Below are 17,273 nucleotides of genomic sequence, written 5' to 3' on the forward strand. Positions count from 1 at the left end.
GAAAAAGTCCAGAGATCAGGCGCTCCGTTTGCCTGTGATTCTCTCAGCTCTGTCCAGCTCAGTATTTCTAAGGCAGCTGCCCTATAGCCCCGGTGTGTCCGTTTTCATACCCAGGGAAGAAGGAGGATCTCTCTCCCCTCAACCACTGAACAAGTCTTGAGATTCACTCTGATTGGACGAAATTTGACTACATAGGCTAAGTTCTTATCCCAAGTCAATCCTACCACCAGGGGAGTATGATGCGCTGATTGGCTTAAGCCTAGGGTAGAAGCCAGCTCAATCACTATGGGAGAGGGATGGGTCATCCTGACTGGGTTAAACCTCTGGGGACCCATTCCTGGAGTTGGTGAGGAAGGTAGTGGAGGTGATGAGTCTTAGACTCAGCCTTACCCACATGTCCTAGTTGTGTAACTAAGAGAAGGCTGGGAAGGATTATTCAGGAAGCAACTACAACCACCCAGTCCAAGGTCATTCTACTCAAGCAACTCTTTTCCCAAGGTCATCCTACTCAAGTATCTCTTTGGTCCCTGCATAAAATATGATATTGTGGGTATCTAAGTCCTTTATATTCATAATACAAACATACTCATGACTTAAAAAGGCATTCATTCTGCTTTCCCCTGGAGAAGTGATGGCTACCACTCCAATGTTCTTGCTGGCGAATCCCATGGACAGAGGAGCCTAGAGTGGGCTGTAGTCAACAGGGTTGCAAAGAGTCAGACATGACTGAACCACTAGCACTTTTGCTTTGGGATGACTTCGCCACTAGACGTGGTCCATTATATTTTTAAGGCCCTACAAAAATGTTTTAAACTTTTAGGTCAAAGAAAATATTTTAAAATATATTTCTATGTGCATTTTTATAGCAATACAGTTGTAAAATATTATTATTTTTATTTACTTTTTAAAAGTTTTAGAAAATTTAAATGGAGGCATGGGCCCAGCAAGGCACATGGATCGGTGTCCCTAGGACAAGAAACAAGGTAGACAAGTTCCTAGGACCCGGCAAAGTCATCAGACAGCCCTGCTCGGCATTCCTTCTTTATTGGGATATCCCGCCACAGTATTTAGTGCAGCCATGAAATTAAAAGACGCTTGCCCCTTGGAAGAAAAGCTATGACAAACCTAGATAGCACATTAAAAAGCAGAGATAATACTTTGCCGATGAAGGGCTGTCTAGTCAAGGCTATGGTTTTTCCAGTAGTCATGTATGGATGTGAGATTTGGACCATAAAAAAAGCTGAGTGCTGAAGAATTGATGCTTTTGAATCGTGGTGTTGGAGAAGACTCTTGAGAGTCCCTTGGACTGCAAGGAGATCCAATCAGTCCATCCTAAAGGAGATCAGTCCTGAATATTCTTTGGAAGGACTGATGCTGAAGCTGAAACTCCAATACTTTGGCCACCTCATGCAAAGAATTGACTCATTGGAAAAGACCCTGATGCTGGGAAAGATTGAAGGTGGCAGAAGAAGGGGATGACAGAGGATGAGATGGTCGGATGGCATCACCGACTCGATGGACATGAGTTTGAGTAAACTCCGGGAGTTGGTGATGGACATGGAAGCCTGGCATGCTGCAGTCCATGGGGTCTCAAAGAGTCAGACATGACTGAGTGATTGAACTGAACTGAACTGAATAGGAATTTAAAGTCTGAATCAAAGAGATTATCCTTTGAACTCCAGGGTTACTACCCACTTACTTGTACCAGAGCTACTGAGCTTGAAGACAGCAGTCCTGGGAGGCCAGGCCCGCCTCCACCACAGCAGCGGAGGAGGGAAGGCAGTTAATTCTATGGGTGAGATAAAAACCTAAAATGTTCAAAGCATTTTCTTCTACTTGGAGCCTAAAGAACACGGGCACAGTCTGCTAACATATTTTCATGCATATTATATCATGATCCCCATAACAACCCAACTCACTTAATCCGTGAAGAATTAGACTCCGGGAAGGCAAGTAACCTTCTGGTTTCCTACACAGTTATACCTCCAGGAAGGGTAGGTCAACTCAAGGCTTTTGACTCCAAAGCTTTTGCCTTACTGCTAGTGCCCAGAGGCAATAAAACTGGAAGTCAATTTTTTTTGGTAAATAGTTTATCTGACCATGCAAAGTGGGCTGTGACTTAGGGCACACCCAAGGAGTTCTAAGAGCAGACCAGGGCCTTAGGGGTACCGTTCTTCCCAGATGTGCTGCAGGATTGTCCATGATGCAGGTCCATTCCCCACCAGGCTTTCCCGCCCTAATCTGTGGTGCTTTAAGGTCAGAGGCCGGCTTCCTGGGGCAGCTGAGGAAGGCTAACCACCCAGAAGGGAGGCTTGCTCGATGCACGGGGCCAGCGGCTCCCAGATCCACACAGCAGAGGCACTTCCAGGCCTTTCAGCATCACCGCTGCTGCTCACACTGCCTCTCCAGCCTGTCCTTGCAGTGCTAGTCTGAGTGATCTCGGACCCTTTCCAGGGCCTTGGTTAGAGCAATAGCAATCCACAAAAGAAACGTGCATTGGGGTGCTTCCCCAGCAACCCTTGCTTTCTCCACTTCCAGGAAATTAGGCAGACAAACTAAACCTCTGCAAAAGGGGAGGTGCCTCTACTGACAGTATCTGCGTCACCCAGGAGCTTCTTAAGCAAATTCTCAGGTCCATCCTCACCTATTGATTGAGAATCTGTAAAGGTGGAATGCTGCCTGCCAGTATCAGGAAACAAAGGATGTTTTGGCCATCAATGGCCTCCCTGATTCCAATAAGCCGATTGAAAAAGTACTAAATTCATTAACTTGAGATGCCTGCATGTGAGCTAAATTGCTGCAGTCATGTCAGACTCTTTGACATCCTATGGACATCCTCTGTCCATGGGATTCTCTAGGCAAGAATACTGGAGTGGCTTGCCGTATCCTCCTCCAGGGGATCTTCCCCACCCAGGGATTGAACCCGTGTCTCTTACATCTCCTGCATTGGCAAGCAGGTTCTTTACCACTAGAATCACCTGAGCAGCCATGGTTTTCTTTACTTAACAGTTGATGTTCCAACTACCTGTTTTGTTTTCCTCCAAAATCTCCTAGATATCCTGGCTCCTTCCTTTCCTCTTTGGTACAGTCCCTCACAACTATCTGAGATACTGCCTCCTGGGCTTAAGTCCTCAGCAAGCTCATCAAATAAAACATTCTCAACTTTTAAGTTGTGCTCTTTTTTCAGGAGACGGTGGGACTCAAAAATCTGTGTTTTAACCAGCTCCCATGTGACTCTTGGCTCAGATGTTAAAGAATCTGCCTGCAATGCAGGAGGCTTGGGTTCAATCCCTGGGTCAGGAAGATCCCTTGGAGAAGGGAATGGCAACCCACTCCAGTATCCTTGCCTGGAGAATTCCCTGGAGAGAGGAGCCTGGTGGGCTACAGGCCATGGAGTCACAAACAGTGGACCACGACTGAGCGACTAACGCTTTCACTTTCTTTCAGATGACTCTTAGGCACGCTAAATGTGAAGGGCTGTAGCGTCTCGGGAGGGGAGGAGGCCTGAAAAAGCAGGGCTGTGCCCCAGCTCTCCCATCTCTTGGTGGTGTATGGGCGACATAGTCTCTTTAGCAACCATTGCCAAGGTCGCTTTAGTTCAGTTCATTCAGTTCAGTCGCTCAGTCGTGTCCGACTCTTTGAGACCCCATGGACTGCAGCACGCCAGGCCTCCCTGTCCATCACCAACTCCCGGAGTTTACTCAGACTCATGTCCATTGAGTCGGTGATGCCATCCAACCATCTCATCCTCTGTTGTCCCCTTCTCCGGAGAGGAAGCGCCGAGGAATTGATGCTTTTGAAGTGTGGTGTTGGAGAAGACTCTTCAGAGTCCCTTGGACTGCAAGAAGATCCAACCAGTCCATCCAAAAATAAATCAGTCCTAAATATTCATTGGAAGGACTGATGTTGAAGCTGAAACGCCAATATTTGGCCACCTGATGCGAAGAGCTGACTCATTTGAAAAGACCCTGATACTGGGAAAGTTTGAAGGCGGGAGGAGAAGGTTGCTCTAAGAGGTTTGTGATTTAGTTTGGTGGGCGTAACTTTCTCAAGCACGCCTCTACCCTCCTTTGTAAGAGGCTGAACTCTCTTCCCCAGGTAGTGCAGCGAGGTCTTCTACAGCCTTTCAATTTTTCGAAGGTGGAAACCTGGCCCAGGTGCCTGGACACCGCAGCTAGTTCCTAACTCCAAGGCAAGCATGCCCGGCTATCAGGCCGCTCTCCGACCCCGCCTCCCTCGGGCCCCGCCCCTCGGGCCCCGCCTCCCGCAGGCCTCGCCCCTCTGGTCCTCCACCGCCTCGCCCCGCCCCGCGCACGCGCAGGGGCGGTTTTTCCCCCATCCCGTGATGCTCCGCGGCGCGGGCGATTTGTAGCTAATGGCGGGTGCTTGGTCCGCGGACAGTTGTGAAGGATGCTCCTCTACTAGCTGTACGTGTGGCCACAAGGGCAAGTGGGGCGACTCCTCGCTGTTAGGCAAGCGGCTCTCGGAAGACTCGAGCCGCCACCAGCTGCTGCAGAAGTGGGCGAGCATGTGGAGCTCCGTGAGCGGAGACGCGTCGGTGGCCTGCCCTGAGAGGACGCGGCGCGAGGAGGCTGCGGAGCCGGCGGAGGAGGACAGGCCGCTGGTGTTTCTCTGCTCGCGCTGCCGGCGGCCGCTGGGAGACTCGCTGAGCTGGGTGGCGAGCCAGGAAGACACCAATTCCATCTTGCTTCGCTGTCAGTCCGGGCTGGGGCGGGTGGGTGGGATTTAGGACTAAGGGTGGCCTTCTTCCCTGGCGTGCTGACCTGGGCGGCCCCGGAAGAGGCGGGGATGTTTTGGAGAGACTCAGGGTCTTTAAAAGCAGAAAAATCTGAGAGGCTGAGCTGTTCCAGAAAAGGGGCAGGAGGAGAGTCATCCCTGCATCTTGGGCTTACGCGTGGAAGTCCTTTTCTGGGTTCCCCCATCCCAGAAGACCAATGGATGAATCAACAACGTCGTGAGCATATATTAGGAGGAAAAAAAAAAGTCAACCAACCAGGTTGTAAGCATTTAAGGTGTAGCTACTCTGTGTTATTCCTCATAGAAATTAGTGGTCTCTGTTAATCGGTTGGTAATATTGTTAATTGTTTATTTAGTAAATTAAGCTTTTCAGCGGCCTGCTTCCTGCAGGGGATGTCAGGATTGATTTTTTAGATCCTAATAGTTGTATCAGCGGACGCCTTTAGTCTGAAGTGTTACAACTTCAGAGTTGACGAATCATAATGCTATTATAAAAATGGAAGGAGACTTGTAATAAAAGCACTAACAACTCTCACAAAATTGGAGAGGAAGGAGGATATGATAAAAGGGTGAAGAAAGTCAGAATTCTAGCTTTTAATATTGATTCTACCAGTTACCTGTATGTTTCCCCAGCGTTTCTTTGCTTTGTTGTTTTCATAGTATTTATTTAGGGAAGTGGGTCACTGAGTTACCACTGAGCAAGTTTTCTGAATTAGTAAGTTTTCTGAGTTACCACTGAGTGGTTTTCTGAGTTGATGTAACAATGACTGTTCTTTTTGGACTTGTGGTTTTCAAGATTAAGTTTCTGCTCTATTTGAATTCTGTAAGTACTTTTAATGGCAGAAATTCACCACCGATTTATTGACATTTGTGGAAAGTTTTCCTTCCTGGGATGTATTGGGAAGAAAGAAGGAGAGCAGTGTCCACCTGTTACCTGAAATTTTTTGAAGTCTGTTTTCCTTAAGGATACACTTAACAATAGTTACTGAATCCTTTTTGGTTGTTAAACATAAGCCTAAGAACATACATTTCCTGTAGTAATTCATTGAGATTAATCCTTCACACCTATTAAAATCAAACAGTGCAGAAGGGTGTAAAAGTAAAAAGGACTTGTCCCCAAATCTTATCCCCCGATCCTGATACTCTTAAGTCCCCAGAGTTCAACATGCTTTATTCTCATTTATACTTCCAGATACTCTCCATGCATATATGAGCATGTTTAAATGTACATTTTTTGGAATTCCCTAAACATAAATTTTCAAAAACACCCTTGGGATAATGTTTATACTGTTAAGCATCCTTACCTTTTTATTCTACACCTGTATTCTGAGTATTTTTCCATATTAGTGCATATCGGCATAGTTCAGAGTTTTAGCAGCTGCCTCTTGTACCCCTGCTGAGAGGCAGTGTAGGTGATGGCCCTCAACTGCATGGGTTTGAATCCTGGTCTGCTGCTTACTGGCTGTGTCTTGGGGCAAGCTACATAGCCTCTCTGTGCTTCAGTGTTCTCTTCTGTAGACGTGAGGATAATACAAGCGGCAGTTAGGAGGACTGAGCGAGTTTGTATGTGTCCTCTGCTCAGAAGAAATAGGAAGTGCCACTTTAGTGACATCCTTATGGAGATGCTGTTCACCCCCCCAGTCTGCCCCTGTTGATAGCAGTCCAGGTTTTTTCCAGGGTTGCCGTTTTAAAGCCACATGTGTGTATTTGGGTTGAGATTTTGCTACAGAGCGAGGGCCTTTGTAGGCTGTTATAATTGAGAATCTGAATCTTTATTCTGCTATTGAAATGAGAGTCTACTCTAGTGAGTGTGGTTTTTAAGCTGGAGAGTGCTAGGACTCAGGTTTTTCTTTGGAGGGTGCACTGTAGAGAAGAATAAGCATGGGCGTGGGGAGGTCAGCCAGGGGCCAGTACAGCCGCTCGGGGAGAGGAGGCGGCGGTGGTGTGGGGCTGGAGGGAGGGTCATGAGGTAGAATGGACAGGACTTCTCAGAGCAGCGTCTGAACGGGAGCAGGGTAAGGGGATGATGAATGTAGGTGACACCGATTTCAGAAATGAGCGACAGGCGGATGGGAGTGGAGTTTACTGAGTTAAGGTAGACTGTAGAGGAGGTGAACTCAAGAGTCTGTTCTGATGTCCTTTCTTCATGTCCCTCCACCTTTAGTGTGTCCTGAATTTGGATGCTCTGGGAATGTTTCCTGTTGCTTCTAGCTTCAAGTTGTGGTCTAAAAGATTTGGGGCTGGGTTCCTGTGGACCCTGTCTGTTACTTACAGGGAAATGAGCTCTGTGTTTGAGACTTGGAGATGTATGCACAGACTTTTACCCTCTTCTTTAGGTTAATCCCTGTTTTACTGTGTTTAGCAGGTATTCTTGATAGTCTGTGATTTGAGGTTCTGATTTTTCCAAGTTTCACCATCAATTGAATTTTTTCTTCCTAATTTTATTCGTTTTGTTAATTTCAGTGTTTTTTGGGAAGGGAAGGAAATAACTCTTATTCTGCTATGTTTTCCCAGAAGACCCTGTACTCTTAGTTTTAAACCAGTGTGTGTGTGTGTGTGTGTGTGTGTGTGTGTGTGTGTGTGTGTGTGTTTTCCCAGAAGACCCTGTACTCTTAGTTTTAAACCAGTGTGTGTGTGTGTGTGTGTGTGTGTGGCTTTTGGGCCTTTATTTTTTTTCTGGCTTTCTGAGTTCTAAAATTAAAGTTGAATTAGAAGTTCTCTAAATACCTGTGTGTGTGTGAAGGGAAGGAAATAACTCTTATTCTGCTATGTTTTCCCAGAAGACCCTATACTCTTAGTTTTAAACCAGTGTGTGTGTGTGTGTGGCTTTTGGGCCTTTATTTTTTTTCTGGCTTTCTGTGTGTGTGTGTGTGTGTGTGTGTGTGTGTGTGGCTTTTGGGCCTTTATTTTTTTTCTGGCTGTGTGTGTGTGTGTGTGTGTGTGTGTGTGGCTTTTGGGCCTTTATTTTTTTTCTGGCTGTGTGTGTGTCTGGCTTTCTGTGTGTGTGTGTGTGTGTGTGTGTGTGTGTGTGTGTGTGTGTGTGTGGCTTTTGGGCCTTTATTTTTTTTCTGGCTGTGTGTGTGTGTGTGTGTGTGTGTGTGTGTGGCTTTTGGGCCTTTATTTTTTTTCTGGCTTTCTGTGTGTGTGTGTGTGTGTGTGTGTGTGTGGCTTTTGGGCCTTTATTTTTTTTCTGGCTTTCTGTGTGTGTGTGTGTGTGTGTGTGTGTGTGTGTGTGTGTGTGTGTGTGGCTTTTGGGCCTTTATTTTTTTTCTGGCTTTCTGTGTGTGTGTGTGTGTGTGTGTGTGTGTGTGTGTGTGTGTGTGTGTGTGTGTGTGGCTTTTGGGCCTTTATTTTTTTTCTGGCTTTCTGAGTTCTAAAATTAAAGTTGAATTAGAAGTTCTCTAAATACCTGTGTGTGTGTGTGTGTGTGTGTGTGTGTGTGTGTGTGTGTGGCTTTGGGGCCTTTATTTTTTTTCTGGCTTTCTGAGTTCTAAAATTAAAGTTGAATTAGAAGTTCTCTAAATACCTGTGTGTGTGTGTGTGTGTGTGTGTGGCTTTGGGGCCTTTATTTTTTTTCTGGCTTTCTGAGTTCTAAAATTAAAGTTGAATTAGAAGTTCTCTAAATACCTGTGTGTGTGTGTGTGTGTGTGGCTTTGGGGCCTTTATTTTTTTTCTGGCTTTCTGAGTTCTAAAATTAAAGTTGAATTAGAAGTTCTCTAAATACCTGTGTGTGTGTGAAGGGAAGGAAATAACTCTTATTCTGCTATGTTTTCCCAGAAGACCCTATACTCTTAGTTTTAAACCAGTGTGTGTGTGGCTTTTGGGCCTTTATTTTTTTTCTGGCTTTCTGAGTTCTAAAATTAAAGTTGAATTAGAAGTTCTCTAAATACCTGTGTGTGTGTGTGTGTGTGTGTGTGTGTGTGTGTGTGGCTTTGGGGCCTTTATTTTTTTTCTGGCTTTCTGAGTTCTAAAATTAAAGTTGAATTAGAAGTTCTCTAAATACCTGCATGTGTATTAATCAAACCACACTAATACATTGTTGTTACTTCTTTCCAGGTGTTACCTGTAATGTTTCTGTGAACGAGGAACAGATACTATCCAAACGTAAAAATGAAAATGGTTGGTGAGTAAAGCTATATCTATATGAGTATGTATGTTTTTATTTTTTTTAATAAAAATCTTTAAAAAGATCATCAGCAGTAAAATTTGGGATAAAACTGTTTTCATGGGGTGTGTGTGCTTAGTCGCTCAGCTGTGTCTGACTCTCTGCGACCCCATGGACTGTAGCCGGCCAGACTCCTCTGTCCGTGGGGGTTCTCCAGGCAACAGTACTGGAGTGGGTTGCCATGCCCTCCTTCAGAGGATCTTCCCAACCCAGGGATCGAACCCAGGTCTCCCGCATTTCAGGTGAATTCTTTATAGTCTGAGCCACCAGGGAAGCCCTTTTTCATGGTAATCAATATCAAATCAGTCATTGTGCATGCTTCGTCACTTCAGTCCTGTCTGACTCTTTGTGGACTGTAGCCCGCCAGGCTCCTCTGTCCATGGGATTCTCCAGGCAAGAATACTGCTGTGGGTTACTGTGTCCTCCTCCAGGGGATCTTCCTGACCAGGGGATCTTCCTGACCCAGGGATCGAGCCCACGTCTCTTACATCTCCTGCATTGGCAGATGGTTTCCTGAGTGACAGTGGGCGCCTTTAGATTTAAGATGGACGAGTTTCTAAACTTCTCAAGGCCTGTTCTAACACTTCCATTTTGGGTGTTTGGCTTGGTCCTGAAGGACATTGAAAATAAAAACAGAAAAAGAAAGTATCTTTATCATGGAATCTCTGAGCCAAAGAATGCCTTAGATAAATGCTCCCCACTTCTCATGGCCTGGCACGCATAGATAATGTGGCACATACAGACACGTGTGGCCCATTGAGGTGGACAGACAAAGCTGCATGCATGGCGGCCCAGGGCCTCCAGCTGTCCCAGGCCGCTTCTCTCTCCAGGTGTTGAAGCGGTCAGTATCCTGCTCTGCCTGCCACTGTCTATTGCAAGCAGCAGCCTCAGCAAACTGAATGGGAAGCTCTGCTTTGTAGAATTGTTGCCCGAAAGTTGTCTTACTGATGCATGTGAATAAGTGGTACACGAGCAATTCAATAGAAATTAATAATCATATGTTAAAATTTTATTATTTTTTTATTTTAATATTTATCTATTTGGCCGCACAGGATCCTCATGGCGGCACTTGGGATCTTTGACCTTTACTGGTGGACTCTTTAGTGTGCAGACTCTTAGTTGTGGCACGTCGGATCTAGTTCCCTGGTGCCCAGGGATCAAACCTGGGCCCCCTGCATTGCGGAGCTCAGTCCCAGCCGCTGGACCACCAGGGAAGTCCCTATTTTTTTTTTATTTTAAAACATTGGTTTTTCATTTTTAGTAATGTTAGAGTGTCCTATTCAGATAAAGTATATTTTCATTAAAAAAATTACTCTCTTTAAGGAGAATTTAAAGTCATGTAATAGGACAGGTGGCATGTGAATGTAACAGAAATTGTACTGATAGCATGCTGGTGATAACAATTTGGAAAACCCAGCCTTGGATCATTTCTCACTTTATTGATGAAGAAAATGAGACCTTGGGAGGTTTACAGCCTCACCAAGGACATAGGACGTTAGCAGGAGCTAATGATGGTGCTTTGCTATCCCTTTGCTTCCTGCAGAGTGTCCTCTGCTTCCCAATTCCAGTCATTCTGCTGTCAGCTTACAGCTTTGCTGTTGCATACTTGATATTTTTCATTACATTGACTGAGTTTTTATTTAAGTTTTTTTAAAGGAAATCTGTATGACTGCCCTGAGTATATCAACTGCTGTTACTCGAAAGTAACTGTGACAATAATTACAGTGGAAACAAATGTTATTAAATTCTAGCTGAGATACCACTGGCTGGCTGGTTCTGAGCCTGGGGTCTGTCCTTTTACAGTTAAAAGATTTGCAGCTGTGAGATACACATTAAAAACCTTCTAGCACCAGGCTGAGACTTTTCTGTTCTTCATAATCAAGATTTCTAGAGAACTGAAAAGGGAATCGACTCTTGCTCTGAACCAGTGTTGCTGAGTTCTGTTCGCTTGTATCACCTGAACCCCATCCTTTATGTGAAACTATGGCTCATGGGCCAAGCGCCTGTTTTTGTAAATATGTTTCTGTTGGAACACAGCTCATTCAGTTATGTATTATCTGTGGTGGCTTCCATGCTGCAGTGGTAGGGACAAGTAGTTGCAGTAGACTCCACATGGCCTGCAAGCCTGAAATATTTGTTCTCTGACTCATCACAGAAAAAAATCTGCCTATCCCTGCCCCAGAGCATTAATGATCCTTGGTGGACAATGTGACATTTAAAGAACATGTACAATCTTTTTGCCTTATTTCAGAATTTTAGTTAATTTTTAGTACCAAATTGAGGCATTTACGTTCTAGGAAAGCACCATCTTAGTATTCTCTTCTTTTTTGCTTTTCTAAATTCTCATTTAATTTTGTCTGTGCTCCGCCTTCATTGCTGTGCACGGGCTTTCTCTAGTTGCAGTGAGCAGGGACTGCTGTCTAGTTGGCGGTGTTCGAGCTTCTCATTGCGGCGGCTTGTTGTGGAGCATGGGCTCCAGGAGCTTGGGCTTCAGTAGTTGTGGTGCACAGGCTTAGTTGCTCCATGGCATGTGGAATCTTCCTGGGCCAGGGATCGAACCCATGGCCCCTGCATTGGCAGATGGATTCTTATCCATTGCACCACCGAGGAAATCCAGCATCCGCTCTGCTTTGTCACTTGTGTACATGCCGTCTGTCACTAGATACTGAAGGCAGTGTGACCTGGAGGTGACTTGTCCACATTTCAGATGTAAGCATCTTACTATCATTTTTTTTTTCCTTTTTATACATATGACCTGGTAGGGTTAGAATAGCATACTTCAGCAACTTTAATGTTCAGGTGTTTACAGATCTCAGCAGTGGGGTTTTTGTGGTAAGCAGTTACTGAAGGGTGACCCTTTTTGTTGCAGTGTCCTGGAGACCTTGTACTGTGCCGGATGCTCGCTCACCCTCGGCTACCTGTACAGGTGCACACCCAAGGACCTAGACTACAAGCGGGACTTGTTCTGCCTCAGTGTCGAAGCCATTGAAAGGTACGTTTGAGGCATAAATGAACAGCTCATAACTGAATTCTCAGAGTTGTTTGCAGACAAATTGGTATGAAAATTTGAAAACTAACATTGTTTGGTTAAAATATGTTTTTAAATAGTAATTTCTCACCCTAAAGCAAGTGGGTTTTTTTTGTTTTTTTTGGACCTGATTTATTTGCTATTGGAAAAGTCTGTCATGCTAAATTGTAGAAGAAAGCACTGTGAGTACATTTTGCAGAGTAAAAATTTGCTGTTTTTCTTAATTAAATTTAGTTTAATAGGATTTTTTTAAAGCAGTTGTGTGTATCAATATATTTTGTCCATTTTATTTTTCCCTCTAGTTTTTAGTCTAATAGAATAACTTGAAGAAATAGGGATTTCAGAAATGGTCGGGAAAGAAGTCCCTTTGATGTTCTGGAAAAGTAGAAATGCAAAGTCCAGCTATTTCCTAGAGGGGTGTAAATAACTGTCTGCTGTTTTGAGAGATGCAAGGAAGTACCTTCATTTTTCAAGACTTCTAAAAGGTGTTTGGAGACAAGGTGAATTAGGGTCGGATGATATATATCTTGATGGCCCTTTAGTTCATTAACCTTTTAAAATTGGAAACAAAATTAATTGACCCCACTATCTTTTCGCTTATTCTGGAGAAGATGTAACTCTCAAGACTTTAGAGATTGTTGTTGTTTAGTAGCTCAGTTGTGTCCAACTCTTTGTTACCCCATAGACTGTAGCCCACCAGGCTCCTCTGTCTTTGGGATTCTCCAGGCAAGAATACTGGAGTGGGTTGCCATTCCCTTCTCCAGGGGATCTTCCTGACCCAGGGATCAAACCCGTATCTCCTGCCTTGGTGGGTGGGTTCTTAGCTCTGAGCCACCAGTTAGAGAGGTTTTCTTAGAGATGCCTAGGAAACCTTAAATATCAAGAAAGTAGAACAATTTAAGAAGAAAAGAAAGTGCCTACACTTTCATTACTTGAAGTATATTGTCACTCTGTTGAATCTCTTAGATTTTCTCTTTAAAAAAATTTAGAATAATATTCTTTTTTATATAATTTTTCATTTATTTTTTGATTGCTACAGTTTTACCACCATCTTTGAAACTAGACAAGTTTGGATCAAAATTGTGAAATCTGTGAACTTTTCACAGCCTTTAACACAGAGAATAATGTCACAAGTACTGCTCATTGATGTAAAGCATGCAGGCCCACCTGGAGAGGGGGCAGATCTGTTTTGGTTTAATATGTAAATAGAAGACGTATGCCCAAACAACTGCTCTCATAACCTCCGTGGGAATTTTACCAAGATTCGTGAAAATTATGTGGGGGAGAGTACAACTATAAACTACATGAAATCTTAAACCAGTATGGTTGGTACGGAACTTTAAAAGCGATCCATATCTGTATAAAAGAAAATATGTGGAAGATTTCTGCATAGAGGATCCTAGTATCGAAGCTGTTCTTTCCCCAACAGTTGAATTTAAGGAAAAGTTACCTCATAGGGCAGAATTTAAATGACAGGGAACCAGTATGTTTTAGAAAGGGATGCCCTCCGTTATGTTTATTTACAGCATTATAAATTAATCAGTGCCATTTAATTTTCCCCATCTCATTTTTCTTTTCTAAACAAGATACTAACTGCCTTCTTTAATTTTTCCTTTGATGACATCTTTTAGAAATTTAATCAGTTAATCTTGGGTTTCCAACAGAAGACTGTTCATATTTAACAGAAGTGACATACTGAAGTTGTTACTTGTGATGAAAGACTTCTAAAGAAATGCAAACGAATGAAGGTTTTTTTGTTTGTTTGTTTTTGGAGAAATAACAGCACCTTCTCTACTGTTTAGATTTATTTGGTTGCCAAAGCCGGGCTTGTTTTCTTCCATTGCTAGGGCAGTTGTATTTTCAAATTGTAGCATGTCATCACCTCAGAGAGCGGAGCAAAACATGAGTTATAGAATAACTGTTGAAATTGCTGAAATCTTGGTAATCAACAAGTGATGCTACAGATTACATACTATATACATTTTGATCTTTTAAAACTTCAAAATGTTACTGTTGTACCACGCAGCTTACTAAAGAGCCAGCTTTATTCCCAATAATGAAATATTTATAGTATTGAGAAATATGTAGACCTCTTGAACAAAGCTGTTATGGAGAAAAACATGATTTCATGCAGTTAGCTTCCTATGTAGGTTGCTATTAACAAAAGTAATTGTTTTATGTGTTTACTCGGTACTAATATATACTTCAATATACTTTGAGTTTTAATGTTATCAATATAAACTTTATATTTACTCCCTTCTCATATTTTAACTTTGTACTGTACTGTACTTCAGTTATGTTTTAGGGTCATCTGAAAAGCAAATTGTGTCAGAAGACAAAGAGCTTTTTAATCTTGAAAGTAGAGTTGAAATAGAAAAATCTCTAAAGCAGGTAATTTTGTTCTGCACTTTTTGTGTCTTTGTATGAACAACTTCCAGTCAATGACCAAGTGCTGCTCCACGAATAATTCTTAATTGTGTCTTCTCTTTTGATCTTAGCATTCATGGTGAGAGAGTGCTTATTTTATTTCAGTTGTTAGTAAAGTTGATTTACTGCGAGCCAAAAATCAAAGCAGTATGTATTCTAAAACTATTAAAGTAGAAATATATCTTTAAATCAGTATTTCATTTGATTTGATTTTCATGATAAAAACAGCCTTGTTTTTGAATGTTAACATCCTGTCACATGCAAGATAGTGGTGAATAAATGTAAAAGCTATGGATCAGAGGTTGAGAGCTATTATTAATAGGCTTATGTCTTATTTAAACAGAAGTCCATTAAATAAACACAGATATGTATAATGTATAACATAGCAGACATTATATTAATGATCAACATTTAAATCATATTTAACCATGTATGATTTTAATCATCTGTATTTTTTTCTATTCTTTTTTCCATTTGATAGATGGAAGATGTTTTGAAAGCCTTGCAAACAAAGCTTTGGGAGGTCGAATCAAAACTGTCCTTTACCAGTTGTAAAAGCTGAATTGGTTCCAAGGCCCACATTCTGCAGTCCTCTGCTGATGGAGAGTTCTTTCATATGTAGCAATTCTTGTTATAATTTACTTCACTGAGAACTGAAATAATTGGAAACGTTCATGTACACTGTATCCTCTTGTACTGATCAGCTGGTCTCATGAGAAGAACTGTAGAACTTTTCTGGATGTGTTTGATTGTAAAGAGGTGATTGTTTCCTAAACTCCAGTTTTAAAGCCATGATAATTGCTGGAATTTGAGAGTTGTTGTTTTGATAACAAACTCTTATAATTTTTTGAAGGGTTTTCTCCTCTGTACCAAATTTGTAATTTTTTACTTACTATTTTTTAATTTTATTCTCTGTACCGAATTTGTTATTTTTTATTTCCTATTTTTTTAACTATATTTCACTTTTAATAGTTTGAGCACTGTTTAATCTTGAGTGCTTAGAAAGTCTTAGAGTTTTTTCCATCCACTGTGTGGTTGAATCTTCTTTGAAAACTAATGAATAAGCTTTCTGGAGAAACTGGTCAGTTGAATTATTTGTCCAAACTCTGAAACCTTGCACGAGTAGATTAGCATGTGTTCTGTTGGTGGTTGGATTCCATTTGGTCCTGTTAATTTGCTCCTGTGTGCTTACTTAGTCGGTCAGTCGTGTCAGACTCTTTGCAGCCCCATGGACTGTGGCCCTCCAGGCTACTCTGCCCATGGGATTTTACAGGCAAGATTGCTGGAGTGGGTTGCCGCTTCCTTCTCCAGGAATCGAACTGATGTCTCCTGCATTGCAGGGGGATTCCTTACCTGCTGAGCCATCAGGGAAGCCCGTATTTACTACCATATACCCCATAATCTGGCAGCATAGTTACCAAAGAGAGTAGTAATTATTCCCAAGGGTGGGATTCTGGGAGAATTTTCAGTTTTCATAATGTAAGACTTCTAGTAAGCACTTGTTATTTTTATAATAAGGGAGAAAATAAAGATTAAAGCAAAGTGCTTTACAATTGATTTTTATGAAACAGTTGTTTAAGTGAGCTCAGAAATCCTGCTGTCATAAATACCACACATTTACTGGGCATGGCAGTGTAAGGGGTCCTGCTCAGGACTCTTAAAGGTAACCCCAAATTTCCCCAGTCCCCACTCTGTTTTTGAGTATAAATGAGGCCACCTAACATTAGTACTCAGCATGTTTGAGTAACTTAACTCAATTTCTGCTCAGAACCGCCCTAATTATTTCCAAGAATACCTCAAGTTGTCATGGCAAAAGGTCCTAAGTCAAATTGACTTGATCACTGATCATTCACGATTACTAAGTTCTTTTTGAGAGATTGTCTGCAGCCTCTAGTCATTTGAAGTTAGCTGTCCAGGTCTCTTCCCCACACCTTCTGGCAACAGTCACCCTTCTCAGTAAGCTTGATGAGGTCCCCAGGGTCTGTCATTGTAGGTGTTTCGGTGGCGCTTTCATGAAAGTTCATTTAGAACAGATGGGAGAGTTACTTTAACCGAGAGATTCAGCTGACTTTCTTGTCGCATGGGTGACAGACTTCTCCAGTCACTTTCAGGGCCATTCCAGTTTGGCTCCTTAATTCCTTTTACCCTGTTCATCCTGGGCTACAATTTCTATCCAATCCATACATCTTGAAAACGACTCATTTCACCAATGCAAGGTAATTTCTAATATCCAACAGTGCTAACCAAGCCTCTTGTGGTTCAGGAAATAAGCAGCCCAAGTGCCTTTGCGGCAGTTTGGGCCTTTGATTAGCATTTCCCTGTACACTCTCCGCGCTTGGAGTTTTATTTCCAGTGAGGGTCCTTCAGCTGAAGCTCGCTTAAACCATGCGGGTGGAGAGCTCACACACCCTCATCACACAGTCTTTGTTGAAGCATCTGAAAGCGAATCCTAGGACGCAGTCGTGTCTCGTGGAAGGCGCAGTCTGTGTCTTTGGCCTCTGTGATGTCACTGAAAGCGGGGGCTTACTATCACCGTGGGCAAGAGAGCTCTGAGACTCCCAGGTGCCTACTCGACGGGTGCACGTGCGACAGCTTCGTCCTCTGCAGGCTGCCCTGTGGCACTTTGGAGGAGAGGGCCCATCCTCACACTCTAGGTCAGCCTCTGCGGAAACCACCCGTTTCCCTGAAGCCTCGTGACTTCAGGCTTAGTGACTTTTTAGGCTTTGCATGATGGCTCATTGGCATGCTGTTTGTTGACTTCCCCTACGTAGCCACATACTAAAATGGACAGTCAGGACTGGTTCCTGCTCCTTGTGACTGTGCTCTTGTTTCTGGTTACCACTGCCCGTGAGCAGCAGTGAGGATCCTGGAGCAAGAAACGGACCTTCCAGCCTG

General features: G+C 43.1%; 1 protein-coding gene across 2 annotated transcripts; it reads left to right on the top strand.

Moving 5' to 3' along the window:
- The first annotated feature begins 4,350 nt into the window (after positions 1-4,350).
- Positions 4,351-16,552, top strand: MIS18A (MIS18 kinetochore protein A). 2 transcript variants are annotated; one of them, XM_043893029.1, is made up of 5 exons: positions 4,351-4,715; positions 8,815-8,881; positions 11,793-11,915; positions 14,246-14,342; positions 14,860-16,552. In XM_043893029.1, the coding sequence occupies exons 1-5, from the start codon at positions 4,376-4,378 to the stop codon at positions 14,938-14,940; spliced, it is 708 nt and encodes a 235-aa protein (XP_043748964.1). In that variant the 5' UTR covers positions 4,351-4,375; the 3' UTR covers positions 14,941-16,552. The 2 variants fall into 2 exon arrangements, with proteins under 2 accessions (XP_043748964.1, XP_043748965.1); XM_043893030.1 differs by lacking the exon at positions 14,246-14,342.
- The last annotated feature ends 721 nt before the right edge of the window (positions 16,553-17,273 follow it).

This window comes from Cervus elaphus, chromosome 31 (genome assembly GCF_910594005.1).
Source record: "Cervus elaphus chromosome 31, mCerEla1.1, whole genome shotgun sequence".
Classification (NCBI taxonomy): Eukaryota; Metazoa; Chordata; class Mammalia; order Artiodactyla; family Cervidae; genus Cervus; species Cervus elaphus.

Coding starts and splice junctions, on each gene's coding strand:
- MIS18A (XM_043893029.1), top strand. CDS start 4,376: ATGGCGGGTGCTTGGTCCGCGGACAGTTGTGAAGGATGCTCCTCTACT. Junction 8,882..11,792: donor CGTAAAAATGAAAATGGTTG/GTGAGTAAAGCT, acceptor TTTTTGTTGCAG/TGTCCTGGAGACCTTGTACT. Junction 11,916..14,245: donor AGTGTCGAAGCCATTGAAAG/GTACGTTTGAGG, acceptor ACTGTACTTCAG/TTATGTTTTAGGGTCATCTG.